The sequence below is a fragment of the Mesoplodon bidens genome (genome assembly GCF_964165515.1).
Source record: "Mesoplodon bidens genome assembly, chromosome: 1".
NCBI lineage: Eukaryota > Metazoa > Chordata > Mammalia > Artiodactyla > Ziphiidae > Mesoplodon > Mesoplodon bidens.
Window position 1 is genome coordinate 163,567,352 of NC_138176.1, and position 20,024 is coordinate 163,587,375.

A 20,024-nucleotide genomic window follows, 5' to 3' on the forward strand; every position below is an offset into this window, starting at 1 on the left:
CAGCTTCGGACAAGTGGAGGAGCCCGGGGAGGGTCTTGGCTGCATCCCTGCTTCACATCCCTAATGGCCAGAAATATCCCCTCTAGAGGTAGATGGGTCTTGACTTGAATCTCAGGTCCACTTCTAACTGGCTGTGTGAACTTGGGAAGTCAGTCACAACATCTCAGTTTCCTTCTCTATGAAGTGGGGAAGAAGGCAGGACCAGACTTCTCTGAGGATACAGAGAGAAGGCATATCCAGTGGGCCAAGCTCAGTGTCAGGCACAGAAGAGGTGTTCTGCAGTGATGGCCTTTCACCTCTCTCTTGTCTGGAGGTTTTCAGAAAACATGGTGCCCTTGAATTTTACCTATTGATCCCGCCTAACCAGGCATAAGTCTTGGCCTCTCCTCATCAAGCCTTGGGGTAGCTGGGCTTCCCAGCAATCTGTTTACCCACATTCCCTTTAAAGCTGACTCAGGACCCTCTGAGCAGCTGTCCTCACTGGCCGCAGAGGTGCCCTCACACTTATGGATATAGGCCACGTGGCTGGGGACAAGCATAAGCTTTGAGCTCCTTCCACGTGGCTGTCAGCTGGCAAGCTCCGAAGCTTGGCAAATGTTACCGCTAGCTCTGGGCCTGGCCTCTGCCCAGCCTGTACCCTAGACCTTTACCAAGCTGAGTTAATTTCAGTTCCCTGGGATCTGTTGCACATCTGGGACTTGGTGTGTGCCATTCCATGTGCCTAGAATGCTCTTGCTATCCTCAGCTGCTTGTGCAGATGTTTCAAACTCCTGCAGATGTAGAAGTGGCTCCTTTTCTCAGTTTTCTGCAACCTGCCCACCACCCAGGCCGATAACACTTCCCTTCTCTATGCTGCCTCCATTTTGTACACAATTTTCTCAACCGTCTCTTTCCACATCTGTCTCCCCCCTAAAGAGGGAATCAGGCTTGGCAAGGTCTTACTCATCTTCAGTTTCCCAGGACTTAGCAGAGGGGATTGTACCTGTAACAAGGGATCAATCAGTGTTCATTTGGATGGATGGATGGATGTAATGGGAGCTCAATAAACGCTTACATGAATGGATAGATGGCTGGCTGACTATAAAAAGAGCTCAAAAGATGTTTACCTAAGTGAATGAATGAATGACTGGATAAAAGGAGGGCTGAAAACCCTTCAAGAGTCTCTCTGCTTTACTTATGATGGAACATTTACTCCCATCAGACTTGAAACTCTTCAAAGTAGGATCTGTGTCTTTCTCACCAATTGTAAAGAACCCATGTAATCCCGAGGACTCTGTCTCCCCATCAGACCAGGTTCCCTGCGGGTGTATGTGTGTCAGGGGTACACACAGAAGGGCCCACCCCTCCAGCAGCAGCCTGGACAGGCGCACTAGTCCCTAGCCATCCTCCCTGGGTGCAGGCACAGGCAGGGCGAGTACACACTCACCGTCAAACAGCCCATCAGGCTCTGCTCAAAGGGCCGCTGGAAGGCTCGCGGGTCTCCGCACCAGTCCAGCAGCTCCGTGGCAGCATTGTGGAAGTTGGCAGGGTTCTGTAAGTGCTGTGGGAGAGGGAAAGGAGAGGCAGCATGAGGCTCCAGGACTGAGGCCAGCACACGTTAGTGTGAGAGAGTCTGGGGCCGCAAAGACCCCAGGCATCCCTGGGGAGGAGACACACAGAAAGGGGCAGGCCAGGGGTAATGAGTTTTCTCAAACTCCTCATCCACCTTCCCTCTGCATCTCCAACCCCAGCCCGGTTCCTGGTGGCACGGGGATTAGCGGCCCCATTGCAAAGGTAGAAAAACCAGGGTTTAGAAAAGGGCACTAATATTAGATATTAAAATGTCTTCTGGATGCTGGCAGTGGGGTAGGAAACCCTGTGGGCTTCAGGAGGGTGGCATGTGGCTTCCATCCTTGGGGCTGCTGGCTCTCCCTGAGTCAGGACAGACTGGCCCTGGAGATTCCTTCTTGATAAGCACCCACCCCCACCCTTGCCCCAGTAACCACCACCACCATGCTGCCTGCTCCGGCTTCAGCAAGCCCTGCCATAGCCAAATAGCCAGAGCAGGGGCGTCAGAAAGAGGCCTCCGGGCCACACCCAGCCAGGAAGGTGCACTCAAGCACACTGTGCCCAGGTTACTGTCACACCGTGGTCAGATGTATGTGGCTTAGCCACCCCTGTTCCCCAAACCCAGATTTCCTGGGCTCAGTCTGGCTCAGCTCGGGGGTGCAGGCTCCGCCCAGTTACGGGGTCTGAGTTAACAGAGAATGAATTCTGATGCCAAGGCGTCTAGATCCTGCTTCAGAGCCAGGCCACGGGGCTGACAGGGGTGGAGGGTACCTTCCACGGCTACCCCTTCCTTCTTTAACACTTATCCGTGTCTTTCCAGGCCAGGCCGAACTAGGCACTGAGTCCAGGGTCATGAAGCAGGTTGGGGCCGAGCTGGGACTCCAGGGCTGGGTGTGACCGCTTGTGGGTCCTCCATCAGGACACCTAGAAGGTGTCCACAGGGTTTGGAGTGTAAGCCAGCTGAAAAGGGGATGGTGGTACCTTCTGGGATCCCTGTGTCCTCGGTGCTGGGAGAGACTGGGAACAGCAGCTGTCCCCAGGGCAGTGGCTCTCTCCCAACTTGCAGTGAGAGTCTGCCTCACAGCCAAGGCAGGGAGGGGTCTTAGGAGCTGCCAGGCCCCAGAATTGGGAGGTGAGCCGAATGTGCTGGGGGAGCCCCTGTGGGGCTGGTGCCCTGGAGTCACACTGCCTTCATTCACAACTGTCTACTGACCTAGGGCATCCCCTCCCCTCTCTGAGCCTCAGTCACCCCATCTGTAAAATGGGGATGGCAGATCACGGCTTGGTGGTGGGAATTTTTATCTTGCTTAGGGTTTCATCACTGCTACTACGACGTGGTTTGTGAAAGGCAAGATTTAAAAGTGGATGGAGGAAAGTGAAATGAACTGGAGTATCCTCCCTCTGTGGGAGCAAAGGGAGAGGGAGAGATGAAGGAAGGAAAGAGGGCAAGCGTGCAGCAACACAGCCCTCCGTTATGGGGCCACGGTGAGGCTTAAACAAGATGAGGCTTATATGGCCCCTGGCAGAGCGCCTGGCGCGTGGGATGCTCCCGTGTGGGGCTGCCCTTGGTCCCCACTCTGTCTCCCAAAGGCTCCGCTGTGCACTCGGCAGCTCCCGCCCTAGCCCCACACACAGCTCTTTCTGCAAAGACAGAGCTCCCTGAGCGTGATCTTTCTGCAGAAGACAGGAGGACTTCCACGGCTAGAAGCAGACCCTTTGAGGGGGCAGCACTGGGCCCTCGCCTCTGCCGCCTGTGCCCTGTCTAAAACCTGCCCCCTCCAAGGCCACGGGCGGCATCTGGTCTCCACGTGGAAAGCCATGCAAATCGGTTAGTTCCCTGCCTAGCAGTCTCCCTCTGCTAACTGAGTTATTCCGTTTATTTCCATGATGTCACACCCAATTAGCAGGGTCAGCAACCACCGCCTGGTGCTCTCAGAGTTGCCCACCTACAGCACTCCCACCCTAGGTACACCTCTTTGGGGCTCTGGGCACCCAGTCTCGTGGGCCCAGTTTTCTTCTGGCCCCCAAGCACCCAGCCTCCCATACCGGTCCAGCCCACCTCTGAGCTTCTCCACTCTCGACCCAGCCGGTTCACGTGGCCTTCAGCTTGGGCTATGGGTAGTGACTCATGGGCGCAACTCATTGGTAGAAAGGACGTCAGGCACCCCATTCAGTAGCTATTGCTCTGTGGCTCTGTGGCCTTGGCCAAACCTCCTGCCCTCTCTGTGCTTTTGTCATCTGTTTAGACTACAAGGTGGCTACGTGATGCAGTGAAATGAACAGGATAGACCTGGACCAAACCCCATCTTGGCCCTGAGTCACACAGCCTGGGTGTGTTCCTGAGCTTCAGATCTCTCATCTGCAAAATGGGGTGGGGATAGCTTGCAGGGCTGCTGCAAAGTTTAGAACCAACATACGTCATGACATCCCCATTACAGAGTAGGTGTCAGGTAAAGACTGCTATTGCTCGATATGCTAGGACCTCTGTACAGTTTCTTGTTTCTCCTGCAAGCTCCTTGAGAGCAGAATTAGGGCCCCATTCTCCTCCAGAACCCCCAAAACTGGCACGAGGCCAAGTCCATGCATTAATGGTTAGTGAGCAGCTAGCTGGCCAAAGGATGGTCCATCTGCAGAGCTGGCCAGCAATCTGGCAGCTTCAGAATGGGTCCCCAGTGGAGGGGCCAGGGCTGGGTGGGCTGAGCTTGGCTACCCTTTGATGATATGGGGATGGGAGCACAGATCTGAATCACAGGCAGAGGCCTCCCTGGCTGTGGCTGTTACTGGATACTAATACCCCGTCCCTCCCCAGGAAGCCTGCCCATCTCTACAATTTCTCAGAAGATCCTCCTGGGCTATATCCACTGGCCACTGAGTCTGTTGGAGCAGGAGTTGGGGACACCAATGCCCAGATTAGGGACTGGCTACCCAGACCAAGTGATGAATGCATTTTATCAGTCCATCTGTGAATCAAATGATCCATCCATCCAAAAATCAATCAATTCATCCATGCATCTATCTACTTGCCCACCAACCCATTCATCCATTTACTACTTTATCCATCACTCATCCATCCATTCATCTACCTACCTATCTTCCTATCCATCCAGAACTTATCCAACCACCCACTTATCCATTTATTCATCTATCCATCATCTATATCCACCTACCATCCGCTCACCTAACTGCCTTTCCATTTGTCCATCCATCCACCCATCCATTCATTCCCTTAGCTATCGATCTGTCAGTCCACCCTTCTCTCATTCTTCCCCAACATATCTGGGCCCCACCCTGGCCTGGACTCTGCTGACTTACAGAGGAATACGGCACATCCTCTGCCCCGGAGGAACTCAGCCTGGTGGGAGACCTGATGTATACCTTGCAGGGCTTGTGTCTTAAGGGAGAAACAGCAGGATGGGTGAGGTAACTGGGTGCCCGGGAGGCACCAGGGCTCAGAAATGGGAAGTGCAGATACTCAAAAGGGCACCTGGGGTTTGGGGAGGTTGCTGTGCAGGAATTAGCTGATTTGCATGGCGTTGTATGTGTAGCCCAGATAAGCCCGTGGGGACATGAGTAGGGCATGTTGTAGAGTGGGCACTGGTTCTCCCTGTACCTGAGGCTGAGAAAGGAGGAAGGCAGCTGAGACACAGGCCTGGAGGGAAGATGGATAGCCAGGTGCTCGGGGGCTGGTGAGTGCCAGCAGTGGCTAGAACCGGGGTGGGTGGACAGGGAAGGCTGTGCTGTAGAAGTCAGGCAGGACCAAGAGTCGGAGGGTGTGAGGACCCCGATGGGAGCCACAGCTCCACCAGCCAGAGGTAGGCACAGCCAACACACGCATCATCCTCAGGGCATGCAGACCTTTCTCTTCTAATTAGGATACGGGACATCTGAGAATCAACAGTCTTCAGCCAGCCGCGGTCGCCCTCTGGGGCAGCTGAGGAGCAGACAGACATCAGTGCTGAGCTGTGTCTGCCTGGAAGTGCGGGAGTGGGCGTGGAGGACACAGGGAGCTCTGGATAGCCCAGGGTGGGGGGGCATCTGGACAGTCTGCTCACCCTCACAGGTGTGCTACTCTCTGGCCCAAACGCAGAGCTCTGTGTGTGTGTGTGTGTGTGTGTGTGCAGGGCAGGCCGGGGGAGGGCAGTGGAGGCGATCCCTGGCTTTTCAACAGCTCTGGGACCCAATGGCTGGGTGTGCATCACAATGCCCATTTACAGACAACGGGAGATGAAGCGGTGACTTAATCAAGGTCAGGAAACCAATGAGTGGTGGAACGGGGGCTCAGGTTTGCTGACTGGTAAATCTGAGTCCTGTGTGCCATGCTTCGAGAGGGCTGCTCCTGGGTGGGCTTCTGCCCCCACTGGATCCCTGGGAGGCCCAGGGACCAAAGGGCGCCCTGATTCCTGCAGGGAATCAGACGCAGAGAGAAAAGTCAAGTTGTGAGCAGGTTTTAGGGGGAGCTGTTTGCCCAGCACACAGAGGGCTCTGGCATAGGGGCTTGACTGTATTATTGGGGGTGGAGCCATTGACAGCTGATCCCTCATGGGCGGAGGAAACTGGATCAAAGGCGCTGGGAGAGAGTCCCGCAGAGCCTAGAGGCAGAGGAGAAGGAGGGAAGGGCAGGGGAGGAGGAGCCCATCGTCTGGTTTCTATTCTGCGACGGGGAACAGAGGCGTAATTGGCGTTTGGGAGAGCTGTTCGGTGGAGTTCAATCTGTAACAAGTCTTCTTCAATTTCCTCTCCTCAGACCCGGCCCAGGCTTCTGAGATTGCTCTGCCTGATGCTGATGGGACAACACACATCCCTCATTCCTGCCGACTGGCCTCAGCTCCACTGGGCCCTGGTGTTCGGCGGGGAGGGCCATGCTGGGTGGGGGTGGGACTGTGAGCTCTGCCCCTGCCTCCCCCCGGGGTCCTGAGGCCAGAGGGCTATGCTGGCTACCCGAGCTGCCAGCTAAGCCCGCCTAAGCCAGGGGCCTCGCCACAGCTGTCCCCTCCCTGTCACTGAGACACTGAGGACGAGAGGCCCCGCCACGGTGAGCTGATCACCTGCCACGTGCCAGCCTGGGCTACGTGCTCCGCCCACAATGTCCTCAGAGCGTCCTACGAGGTCAGCCTTATTGGACCACTTCACGGGGGAAACTGAGGCTCAGAGAAACAGAGGGACAGGCCTGAGATTATACCGTGGGTGGGTATGTGGAGGAGGGAGGGTTTGGGCTCAGGTCGGTTTGATGGCAAAGCCTCTGCCCCTTCCGCCATATCTGCTCCTTCCTGGAATAAAACAACACCGGAGCCTGTGCAGGGACACTGCTGCCCTGGGCTGCAGGGAGGCTGAGCCCAGAGGGTGGCCGCATCACTCCTGATCACCACTGGGGGGCATCTGCCGGCCCAAGCGTAACCAGGCTTCTTAAAGTGGGGACCTCTGAGCCCACCGTGAACAATCCAGACAGGGTACCGGCAGGCGAATCGCGTCTTAAGCTTGGTGTGAGCACAGGCAGGAGGGGGAACTTGTACCCTCTGGGACGAGGCCCTCCTGGCACCAGTGGGGCTGGACTGTGTGACTTCGGGTGACTCCCTTCCCCCTTCTGGGCGGTGGTTTCCTTTTCTGTAAGACGGTTGAATTTCCCAGGACCTTTCCTTTTCTGTTTCTTTACCGAGAACCCCTGGAGCAGAGAAGTGGGGAGCTTGGGTCTGGGAAGGAGAGTAGGCACTTCACTGCATCCTCAAAACAGCCCAGAGTGCACAGCAGAGCTCAGAAAGGGCACGACACTGGCCCAAAGTCTTACAGCTGGGAAGGGAAGGGAAGGGACAGGAGAGAGCCAGCCTTTGAATCCAGGTGAGTGATTCCAGCGTGAGGCTGGTCCATGCCAGCCACATTCTCACGAGGTGGGCAGTTGGGGAGACTTAGGCAGTCAGCCTTGCCCACTGTCACCTCCACCCAGCACCTTGGGTGCTCAGCTACACAGTGTAGAGCATCCCCACTGCTCTGCCCGCCTCGCCTGCCCTGCCCTCGCCAGCGGGCCTGGTTGCCAGAGGTGGAGGAGCAAGCCCGGGCCACACACCCACCTGCTTGATGCACTGCAGTCGGTCATTGGTCTGTTGGATGTGCCTGTCCATAGAATTCATTCTGGCCGTTTCACTGGGTTCTACCCGAGAGCCATGAACGTTGTCCAGCCTGTGAAGACAGAGGAGAGTGGGTGTCACTGGGGTTGTGCCAGGCCCGCCGGCCTCATCGCCACCCTCCTGCCCTGACACAGGCGTGCTGGCCTCGGTGGCTCCCAGCGGGTTCAAGGGCCCTTCGTGAGCTGTGGTGGCCTCTGCCCTGGGCAGCCCCGCGCTGGAAGGAGGAACTGCGGCCACGGCCAGCCAGCGCTTCTCCACGCTCAGCCCTGGGGGAACCCCATCTGGGCTGAGGGCAGAAGGTGCTCCTGGGTGTTCTCTGTGGGTGGCTCATGTGGGCACTGGGCAGGCGTGTCCACCACGCATTTCTACACACATGTGCGTGTTGGGCGGCAGTGGTAGGGACGACGGCTCCATCCGCAGGTTCCCAGCACAGGGCTTACCCACTCGACGTGGCTGTGTGTGCGTGTGGGCGCATGTGTGTGCACGTGTGCACAGGGATCTTCTCACATGACAACCTTGACTGCATGTGTGGTCTAAGTGCAGCAGCCCCGTCATGGGTGCCCTCCCCGAATCCCCCACGCCTTAGAGTTTGCAAACCACAATTCCATGTTTCCCCTTTGCCCTCCCGGGAAAGAAGGAGGGCAGCCCTCAGCACCGCCCCCCTTTTCCAGATAAGGAGACTGAGGCTCAGAGAGAGGAAGGGAGTTACCCGGGGCGGCACAGGGAGCCTGTGTCAGAGCTCGAACGAGGCCCCGGGGCTCTGACTGCCAGTTCACGGCTGAGTGGTTGGGGGACACAGCTGTCACACTCAAGAGGCTCAGTCTTGGGTTTCCCTGGTGGCGCAGTGGTTGAGAGTCCGCCTGCCGATGCAGGGGACGCGGGTTCGTGCCCCGGTCTAGGAGGATCCCACATGCCATGGAGCGACTGGGTCCGTGGGCCATGGCCACTGGGCCTGCGCGTCCGGAGCCTGTGCTCCACGACAGGAGAGGCCACAGCCGTGAGAGGCCCGCGTACCGCAAAAAAAAAAAAAAAAAAAAAAAAGAGGCTCAGTCTTCCTGAATGGCGCTGGGCCTGGGGCACATGAGCATGCATGTGAGGAGGCCCCTGGAGCCCCCAGGCCTCTCCAGGGAGGCCTCGACTGCAAAGGCAGAGGTGGAGATAGCGATGGAGGAGGAGAGGCAGCGAGACAGAGAGAGAAGAGAGAGGTTTCACCTCTGGTCCCCCCACTGCTCATGGGTCCAGGTCCTCGGGCCAAAGCATACGTCTGCTCATCACTGGCTGTTTGCCCTCCCATAAGCCAGGCTGTAGACACATGGGTCAGACATAGGGTGCTCAACAGAGGCCCCCAGCACTTGGCCTTCTCTGCTATTCCAAAACACTGCCCCCTGAAGGCCCCTCATCTCTGTCCACGTCACCAGGTCCCATCTACCAAGTACATTCTGTAGGCTGGGCCCTTGCATTCTCTCCTCGACTCCTCCCGCCTACTCTGTAAGACTAGAAGCATCTCCATTTTACAGATGAGGAAACTGAGGTCTGAAATCTGCCAAGTCCCATGGCTACTGGAAGCTTGGACCGTGTCTGTCTGCCTGTCTGCTCCCATGCCCTGGCTCTCTGCCCCCAGCATGGGCACCCTGGTTGGGGAAACTGACACCATGCCTGGCCGCAGCCTCGCAAAGAATGCCCTGTTCCTCTTCCAAGGAGTTCTTCACTACACAGCTCCTTTAAAGCACTTCTTATTGTTCCATTTGTGCTTGAAAAGGCAACTCATCTGCGTGGTTCAAAAATCACTGGTGTCCAGTGAAGTGCTGGCCTTGTTCAGCCCCCAGGGGCCTTTCTGGAGAGAACCAGTGTCATCCGTCTCCTTCTGAGGGATTCACCTTAGAGAAGCAAATATCTATGTGTACTATCCCCTGCCACTCCTTAAAAAAAAAACCCATAAAACAATAGCATTCTGTACACACTATCTGGACCTTGCTTTTTTCCTCTTAATAATATCTCAAAGTTTATTCCACATCAAGACATAAAGAGCCTTTTCACTTCTTAATGGCTGCACAGTATTCCCAGGCACCGATGAATCATTTATCCAACTGCCATCTGAATGTCCACCCCTGCCAGGTGCCGTCCTAAGGCCCGAGGTCCTAGAAGAGGCCCTTCTCCTCCAGGGGCTCACACTCTAGCCCAAGTGATGAGGCCTGAGCTGTCCCCAGATTTTATTATTGCCAACAGTGTTGAAGGATCGCCTTTTATATCAGCCAGATCATTATGTGTGAATTAATCTAGAGAACACGCTCTTGGAAGTGGAGTTTCTGGGTCATTTAGGCATTTGCACTTTGATAAATGCTTGCTGGATTCACCTTATCTTGGAGCTTTCCAGCAAAAAGGTAAAAATGGGAGTAGCATCCCCACATTGATTTCTCCTACCTTCACCCCACCAGCATCCTTCCATTAACACCACCATCACACATTTACATACCGAGATATCCATCTTCTCCATTACTTACCAATTTAAATGCCCATCTGTCCATCCATCCACCCACCCACCCAAACATCTTCAGCCTCCCCTTGCCCATCCATGCATGCTTCCAACTCACCTAGTAAACACGTATCAATATCTATACTGTGCTAGCTCTACGGGGCATGAGAGATGAAAACGAAATCAGTTTCTTGGGGTCATGGAACTCTTGGTGTAACCCCACATCCACTTCATGTCACCTATTAGGTGACTCTTGCATTCCTCTTTTAAGTTAGGTGCTGGTCCAGGCACTAGGCAAAGACACTGTTACTATATCCCCACTTTACAGAGGAGGAAACTGAAGCTCAGGTGTTATAGTAGCAGCTCCAGAATCCTGGCTTTCCCACTACAACCAAAACTTTTGTACAGGTATTGGGGATGGGCCAGGGAGGGTGGAGGGTACCACCGTCTTGTAGGTGTGTGTGTGTCAACAGGGAGAGTGGTGACAGGGTTACTCCCCTTGCTATACCTGTAGGTCCCCCAAGCATCGGCTGGGTTTCTCCTGCTGAGTTTACCTGCATGGAACCTCAGCCAGTGCTCACATGATGAGGACTCCAGGGACCAGGGACAAACCCTGGTTGGGGAAGCAGGGACATGGGTGGGGCCCAGAGCAGGAGTGAGCCAATGCCACCTTCGGGGAGGCGACTTCAGTTCCTGGTGCCAGATACCATCTGAGTGGAAGATACCCTGGTGGTCTCCCAGGCACCTGGCCTGGTGAGGTAAACAGGGAGCTGTGTCTTTCCAGCCCCACCCAGGACATGAGTGAACACTGGCTGCCAGGGTCCCAATTAGAGAGTGCCATTTCCACAGTCAGTGGGGCAGGGATGCCAAACCAAAGGGACCCATTAAACAAAGGCCTTGGGACTTCCCTGGTGGCGCAGCGGTTAAGAATCCACCTGCCAATGCAGGGGACACGGGTTCAGTCCCTGGTCCGGGAAGATCCCACGTGCCACGGAGCAATGAAGCCCGTGCACCACAACTACTGAGCCTGTGCTCTAGAGCCCTCTAGCCACAACTACCGAGCCCGCGTGCCACAACTACTGAGGCCCGCATGCCTAGAGCCTGTGCTCTGCAACAAGAGAAGCCACTGCAACGAGAAGCCTGTGCACCGCAACGAAGAGTAGCCCCTGCTTGACGCAACTAGAGAAAGTCTGCGCACAGCAACGAAGACCCAACGTAGCCAAAAAAAACCCAGAAAAAAACAAAGGCCTGCGCCAAGTCAGGAGGAGCCTGAAGGAAAATACAAAGAAACCCTAGGCCTGTGCAGGCTTCAGTCCCCTGGCTGCAGGCTGCAGCCAACCAGGACAAAGGGCCTGTGGTGGCCCAAGAGGCCAGCAGGGGATGCTGTTGATGAAGCTAACTGCCCAGGGGGCTAGAAACCTGCACTGTGGAAATCTGGTGAGGGATTAGGTGGCCACACAACACTCTGTCTCTAAGTAGGAACTTTTGGGGGGCTTCCCTGGTGGTCCAGTGGGTAAGACTCCGCACTCCCAATGCAGGGGGCCCGGGTTCGATCCCTGGTTGGGGAACTAGATCCCGTATGCACACTGCAATTAAGAGTTTGCACGACGCAACTAAGAGTCTGCATGCTGCAATGAAGATCCCGTGTGCTGCAACTAAGACCCAGCTCAGCCAAAAAAAAAAAAAGAGAGAAAGAAAGAAAAGTAGGAACTTTTCCCAGGATGGGCATGGTCTTTTGTCTCTAGTGTCAGAGACCTAGTGGGGCCTCGATAAATGCTTGTAGAATGACTGACAGATCATTTCTGGGGCCTGGGGCTGCTCAGCCTACCCAGGGAAGTCCCAAGCAGGCACCAGGAGTCCAGACTCACCCAGACAGCCACCTGGGGGCCCAGAGGTTGTCCTTCCCTGTTGAGCCGTGACAGAGGGCCACAGGTTTCCCCCAAGGAAGCAAACAGTAAAGGGGAGATAGACTGTCAGGTTTGTCTCCACTCTGGCTCATGGGCAATATTTTCTAGAGGCCAGTGGCTGGACTGAGCTGGCTTCTGGATTCAAAGATGCTCAGAATATCATTGGCCAAAGGTGTTTTGAGGTCTCCCACCACCCCGAGTTCAGCTGGTTTTATTCTGGGGAGTCTGAGGCCCACAGGTGCTGTTTCCCAGGTCACACAGCATGTCTGGGCTGGATCTAGACACCAGGGGGCTTTTCTCCCAGGCTGGGGCTCCATGTTGGAGGAACCAAGAAATGAATGGCTAGGCCTGGGACACCTGTGAGACCCAGAGCATTGACAGGAGAGACGTCACAGGGACAACTGTGTGTCGTGTATGTCTTAATCTATAAAAGAACAAAATGTCTGGCTGATTAAGGAGATACTCACAGGTGAGGTGACATTTTTAAACCACCAAGATCATTGGGAAATTGGGGTTATTAACACCAGGAATGGATGGGGCTGGAGGCTCCACCCCTGCAGAAAAAGGGTCAAGGCCTAGAAGGCTAAAGATTATGGACATGGAGAGAGGAGGAGGGCTGAAGGAGGCATGAGAGAGCTAATAGCTCACTGAGGGGCAGTCTGAGATCTTCCATTAGTTCTGCACCTGCTGTGTTTAGGCACCAGGCCAGGCCCTGTGCACTGATAATTCACTCAATCCTAAAAGGCTCAGAGAGGTGAAGTGACTCGCCCAGGATCACACAGCCGGGAGAGTGTTGGGCTGAGATTCAAACCCTCTGCCTTTCTAACCATTAATGTGTTGTTCTTTCAACTCCTCCAAGACTGTCAGAGCCTCCTGGAAGTCCCCACCCAAGGCTGTGCCTCAGCCCAAAGAGATGTTCCCCTGGTTCCACCCAACCTGTCCAAACCCAACCACTTGCTTCTAAGGCCATCCTGGTGCCACTGGGCTCCCTGCCTACTGGCCAGTGCCGAAAAGTGGCGAGCGCTCAGCGGCCAGCAGAGGTCGCTCTCCGCCGCAGGAGCGTTGCTGGGCTTGGCTGCAGTCTCTCTCCTCCCAGCCTGGACTCCTCTAAGCTAAGAGTCGAGTTGCTACATATCCTCCGTGGCGGCTGCAACTCCAGTGCCCACCGAGGCCGGGCTCCCTCCCAACTGGAGATCACTGTTGGCCGGGCCCTGGGTGTACCCAGGGCCTCGGTCCTTCTTCTTGCCCTCTGCCTGCCTCCCAGTGGGGAGTGAGCTCAGGCGGTCAACCACCTGTGGCCCCTGGCCCTCTCTCCTGGTCTGAGCAGCCACCAGCCTGCAGGAGATGCTCAGCTAGTCAGCTTGGGGGCCTGGGGGCAGCCCAGCTCTGCCGCCCTCCTCCAGGCCTCAGTTTTCCCATCTGTGAAACGAAGGCTAGCAGGCCGCTGGCAGCCCTTCAAACTCAACATCTTAGGATTTTGGTGTCAGAAGCTCCAGCGGCTTGGAAAATGCCATCTCAACAAGTGTAGGATGCTTGACTTTAGAACTGCGAAGCCTGTCTCAAGGCAGGCCTGCGGGGAGCCTGAAGGCCCAGGAAACTCTGGTAGAACCGCTGTTCCAGGGTCACCTAAGACCGCAGACACTGCCCCTCTCTCTGCTATACACTCTTCCTTGCAGCTTACGCATGGCTTGGCCTAATTGCACATAGGCAGGTTTTCTGATGGTGACATCTGGGTTGGCTGGTCTTCTCAGCTCCCAGGGGAGCTCTTGAAAGGGCCAAGCTTCCATTCTGCACGACTCACCACTAGCGGGGCATGGGCAAGTTCAGCCTCAGAGGAGCCTAGAACAGAAGACATGCTCAGGAAAAGCTAGCTGCTCTCAGGCACGTAGGGCTGCTCAGAGAGTAGACTGTTGAGAGCTGAAAGGGCGCCTGGGAACCACCGGGTCCTGGTCCTCATGCAACAGGATGGACACAGGGGAGACAAGGGCGAGCGGGACTGGAACCCATCTGTCGGGGTCTAAGGAGGGCCCTGGGTCATCTCCAGGCTCCCTGGAAGCATCTCTCCTGGTCTGAAACGCTGGGGGAGGCACATGGCCCTCAGCAGGCTCCTGCCTAGAAATGGGGAGCAGGGTGCTCTCAGCTGCCCCGTGGAAAGTGGGGTCCTGGAGCCCTGGAGGCAGCTCCCTGGGGCTGACATCAGCAGTACTAACATCAGTGTGTTTTATTTTTCCCTTTTGAGGCCAAACAAGTTAACTGGCACACTTAACACACAAGCACCCAGGGGAGAGGCATTTGCATATGTGTGTGCACACCTACATAATTATGTACCCGCTTTGCACACTTACGCATAGGTATATGCACACACTTGAGGGCTGGCCCAGACGTATAGAGCACACACAACTCCTGACAGCTTGCACAGGCAAGTGGCAGGTCCCCAGGGGAGCTGTGTGAGCAGTGGTGTGCAGAAACAATTCAATCACCATGCACATCTGCAGCTCAGATTCCCCCGGGGCGAGCAGTGCCCGCAACAGCGGTGGGGGGACTATACCTACAGTCTGCAGAGCAGAGGCTGCATTCCAAGACATTGCCAGGGCCAAGGAGCTTGGGACATGCCTGCTGGTCAGCCTGGTGGCAGAACCTGGGGTTCTAGGGGACCCATCCCGACTAGCCCCTTTCTAGTTCTCAGACTCCAAGAGGGGCAGATGTCGTGGGCCCTGGGTTCAACAGTGACCTGAGTGTGACAGTGTCACTCTAGGTCCTCCTCTGCCTGGCCCCCACCTCCCGCTACTCCCCGCTGATCCTGTGTCCTCCACGTGGGGCTGCTCCCTGCCTCCTGGACTGTGCTCTGAAGATCACACCTCTACGTCTTTGCCTCAGCCCAGAATGCCTGGCCCCCTTCATCCATTAAGGCCTGGTTCAACGGTCACCCGCTTGGTTGGTTTCCCCCAGGAGAGCCACTCACTTCTACTTCTGTGTCCTCAGCGCCCCTGTCATGCACCCCCAACTTGGTGGTACTAGACCAGTGGGGGTGTCTTTGCATCCGGCTCCCCCGTCAGCTGGTATGTCTTCCAGTTGTGGATTCCCAGAGCCGAGCCTAGGGCCTGGTACCCAGCAGGTGCTCAGCAATGTTTATTGGATGGATGGATGGATGGATGGATGGATGGATGGCCATCATTGGGCCCAGAGTGGCAAGAGCTGAAAACCCAATGACTCAGCCCTAATCAGAGGATCTTAAGATGGAGAGAGACTCTGATAACTCGGTCTGGGGTTTCCAAAGGGTGATGCGTGTACCACTGGTGGAACGAAGATGATTTTAGGTGGTCCATGGGCAAAACTTGTACATGTTCATAGTGAAGCATTTGGACTAGAACAATTATCACCGGTGAGTTCGTGGATCTTATTATATATTTAGGACAGGGTTAAATAAGGGAGGGATGGCAAACCTAAAAGGATTAAAGAACCATTTTAAACATAGTATAAATGGTATGAAAGTGACGGAAGTTAAGCAAGCACTGATGGAGTTTAATGCCTTCCTCCTCTTAAAAGTAAAGGAGCTCAGAGAGGTATAGCAGCTCTGCAGCCTGCACCAGACACACTGCCTGGAGGCAGAGGAAGAGGGCGGTGGTGAAGCAAAGACAGTCAGAGTGACTTTGTGTCCTATCCCAGGGAAGTCAGGGAGGTGGGGCAGAGAGACAGACATGAGAGGGGAGAGGGAGGAAAGAGGCAACTCCAGGCAGCTGACCGGGACCAGCTGCTTCCCATTCTTGGCCAGGCAGCTGGAGCAGGCCCTTGGGCCACCCTGTGGCCTTGCACGGGGTGAGGCCCCTGGGTAGGGGGTGGGCCCTGAGAGCCAGACCTTCTTGGCTGGGAGACTGTGAGAGGGCACTTTATTTCCCTAAGCCTTCATCTGTCAAACAGGAAGGTGCATCACCTCCCGGCCCACTGTGCTGAGTAAGTGAAGTCACTCAGGGCACAGTGTTCTGAAAGGGAAATCCTGATTTGGACAACAGCTTTTCCAAATCCAGGTCCCCCTTCTCAACTCCGGGAGTGCCCCATGACAAGACTCGACCAGGCTCCACACCTCCTGGCCACAGAATTCAGACGCTCTGGCTTGGCACTTGAGGTTCCTGGAAGGGTGGACCTCCTTCTCTCCATGACCCCATCTCCCAGCTCCCGCTCTCCTCTACAGGAACCCCTACTGTCAGTGGTCGTTGATGGGACAACACAATGTACCCTGGGTGCTTCAGAGAGGGGGCTTCCTGAGGGCAGCTTTGTACACCTGACAACCTGTTCTGGGACACAAGAGTTAATCCAGAGGAGAGGATGGCTGATTTGGGAGAACACGTGTTGATGTTATGCTGACAAAGGTGCCAGCCCACTGTCCCCAGCTGTGCTGGGAATCCCAACTGTACTTGGGTGTGCCTCATCCCCCTGGGGCATGTGACACCTTAGCAGGCCCAGGCCATGCCCTTGAGGCCAAACCCTCCTGCCACCCTCTGGCCACACTCCAAGTCCGTGACCTCAGAGTGAACTTTCACTGACAGCTTCTCTCCCCACAAGGTGAAGGAGGGCCAGCTTCAGCCCTGGGTAAGGTTGCTGGGTTTTCTCTCATTCCCAAGGCTATGCCACCTCTGCTTTTTGTTTCCTCAGAATGAAAAGAGAAACTGAACAAGTACTGAACCTATATGTGCCAGACAAAAGGCTCAGATGCCATGAAGTGGGAAAGAGGGAGGGTGGAAACAGTTCCTTAACGGCACTCAGAGATCACAGGGTGGGATGAAGCTGGAGATAGAGCCAGGGTCCCCTGACTGCCATCTAGTGTCCTCTAGAAGGCTGTAAATACCCTGCAGATATTCCTACAGCTCCAGCTCTAGGACAAAGAGGTGTTCTCCACTGTGTCTTCATTACCCCAGCCCCTCAAGGCTCCAAATCCATTCACCTGGCATTCTCCACAAGCTCCAGACAGGGGCAGGGGCAACGGCATGTCCAAGGGAGAGTCAGATATAACTAGATGAGCCCTTAAGAAGCACATAGGGCTGTGGTATATGGGATGCTACTCCTACCTCCTGCACCTATGACAGGCATGGCTAATCAGTCACCCTACTCTTCCCACTGGGTCCAGACATGCCCCAGCCAATCCTCCACACACCCTTCTGCCCAGCCATTCTTAACCACTTGGTACCGACACATGAGAAGAAAACTTCTGGGCAGCTCCATTTTTTTTTTTTTTTTTTTTTTTTTTTGCCACACCAGGAGGCATGTGAGATCTTAGTTCCTCGACCAGGGATCGAACCCGAAGCCCGTGCACTGGATGCACGGAGCCTTAACCACTGGACTGCCAGGGAAGTCCTGGGCAGCTCCATTTTTAAAAGGAGACTGACCAGAGGCCTAGAGGAGAGCTTAGTCTGGGGTCACCAGCCAGTCAAGGCATGAGCAGAGACCTGTATGCAGATTTCCCAATTCCTGACTTAGTCCTCTTTTCCCTAAACTGGGAGTCAGAGCCAGGCTCTTCTTGAGCTGGCAGCCCACGTATGCACCACTCAGGCAAGCCAGCGACATTTCAAGCAACCTTCCATCAATCACAGCCCCACAGCAGCTTGTGGACAGTATTATCCTATTTTGCAGAGGAGAACATTAAGGCTCAGAGTGGGTGGGTGATTACTACCCAGTCACACAGGGATGACACAGGCTGGCCCAGGACAGTAGCTGTTTCTCCTGAGCCTGGGCTTTTATTTTTACGTGTATACCTTTTCTTTTAGTTTGTTCCTATGAACTGTCAGATTTTTAAAAAGATTTATTTGCACGGAAAGTGGTAGATGATAAAAGCAAGCAGTCCTCATGGCTTAGATCTAGAATGGATCTGGGGATCTGCTCAGGCCCATCATTTACAGATGAGGAAACTGAGGCCCAGAGCAGGGGCAGGGGTGGAGGTAAAGCAGAGCCTTGAGCCTCTGTTCTGGGTCAGAAGTGGGGCCAGGGCCACACCCAGGCCTCGGGAGCCATGGCTGGCCTGAACTTCTTGGCTCTCTCTGCCCACCCATGTCCAGGCACCCCCTGCAGGTGCCGGTTGAGGGCAGGCCTGCAGGCCCAGACCGCTCAAATAGGGGCCTGCCCCAGGGAGCTCTCAGGGGTCTCGAGGTGGGGGGTGGGGAAGGACAGGGTGACTATGACAGGCTATGCCAAGCCTGGTGGGAGCAAGGGCTCTGCTTCCCCTGGGGAGTATCTGCAGTTTGTTCTGCAGAAGCCCTGTGACGTCCCCGTGGCTCTGTGTGGATTCCTGGCGTCCCAGCTGGGCTGCAGCTGGCACACTGACCCCGTAAGTCCTGCCTCTTTCTAGAAGGCCTGTGGTGCAGGGGGTGAGTCAGCTGGGATCTGGTGCCCATCACCCTGGCTGCCATCAAATCTGCATGCAGGGAATCTCTGGGTATGAGGCTACTCAGGGACTAAACCACATCTGACCCAGGGTGGGAGTGGGAGCCTCATCCCTGGAACCCTCCAGGGACAAGCTGGGCACCCCACAGGCAGCCTGAAAACATGCTTCCTGAATGTCTGCTGAGAGACAAAAATTCACACTAGGTGCTCCAAAATCGTGTGCTGACTTGACACTCTCACTGTGCAAGGAACACTACAGTTTACAAAGCACCGTCATAACCTCATTTGACCCTCGTTATCACCTCATTTACACAGGCAGTATAGCTTAGCGGTTAAGGTCACCAGGCCTGGGTTCAAATCCTGACTCTTTCACTTGCTAGTTTCTGTGACCTGGAGCAAAACGCTGTTCTCCGAGTGCCTCAGGCTCCCCATCTGTAAAACGGAGGCGATAATAACGGTGCCTACTTCGTAGGCTGCTGTGTTCGTTAAATGAGTTAGTGAATAGGAAGCACTTAGCACAGCCCCAAGCACGTGGGCCCTGGCTCTACACAGGACCCAGGTGGGCCTTATCGTCTCCATCGCAGGCAGGAGGAAACCGGGGGTCAGAGAGGAGCCGGTACTTGCTGGGGGGCGGGGGGAGTTAAAAGCCAACCACTCTAGACACTAAAGACCTACAACTTTTTTAAGAAACCTAGTTTTAAAACTTATTTTTCAACGTTGCAACAACATCTTAGGCAGAGGCTCAGCGTAGGCAACAATGAAAGGGGCCGGGCTCTGGATGGAGGGGAGGGGGCGAGGCTGCCCCCTCCACTACCCCTCACACCGGGGCCTCTGGGAGCCACCCTGCGCCTCAGTGCCAGGTGCCTCGGAGCACGTGGGTGGCTGAGGCAGGGGCCCCGTGCCCACCGGCCAGAAGGCCATGTTGAGGAGCTGGAGGGATCTGTCCTCGTGGCAAAGGCCAGTTGTGAAAAGTTCCAGAAGGAAGTGGGGACAGGGTCAGTGCTTTGGGTCGTGTGAACTGAGCACGGCTGCTGCAGAGCAGTGCCTGGACGCCCACGTGGGATCTGTCCAGGTGGGCACTGCCACTGAAGAAGGCCTATTCTGGGAAGAAGGAGGGCAGTGGCCAGGACACTCCAGACCAGGCTGCCTGAGGTCTGTTCCTTGGAAATGGGTCCTCTCTGAGCAAAGGATTCTCTGGTCAGATCCTTGGGTGAAAGCTGCATATTCTACCCCCTCTGGAGGGGAGGAAGCACACTTTCATGCGAAGGGCCTTAAAGAATCTGGCTTTTCCCAAAGTGACTAGAGAGCAAAATACTTTTTTCACTCAACACATTTTAAAATCCCATAGAGCTAGTTTTCCTCGGAACTGCCTTTGACAAATTCCAACCTAAGGGGAGTGGCTGTAGGGTGAAGAGGCTGGATGGCAGGGAGAGAGACTGCAGAGGAAGACCTGCAGGCAGGCTGGCAGGCTGGGGGGGGCGGTGCCCAATGGGGTGGGCAACCAGAAACTGAAGTGTTTCTGGTCGCAGGGAGAGAAGTCACAGAGCACCCACTCCAAGCTCTGAAACCCCCCGCCCAGGAGGCCTGGGGCCCTGGATTCTGAAT

At 55.4% G+C, this 20,024-nt stretch overlaps 1 protein-coding gene across 3 annotated transcripts in view; it reads right to left on the reverse strand.

Annotated features, from left to right (window-relative positions):
* The window catches only part of ZMIZ1 (zinc finger MIZ-type containing 1), a 234,402-nt gene that overhangs the window by 100,902 nt on the left and 113,476 nt on the right, over positions 1-20,024 (reverse strand). For all 3 annotated transcript variants that reach the window (XM_081237855.1, XM_081237854.1, XM_081237853.1), the window contains exons 5-6: positions 7,611-7,719; positions 1,427-1,540 (exon numbers count right to left, since the gene is read on the reverse strand). In XM_081237855.1, coding sequence (XP_081093981.1) covers positions 1,427-1,540; positions 7,611-7,670 — 174 coding nt within the window. In that variant the 5' untranslated portion in view covers positions 7,671-7,719. The remainder of the gene's footprint in view (positions 1-1,426; positions 1,541-7,610; positions 7,720-20,024) is intronic.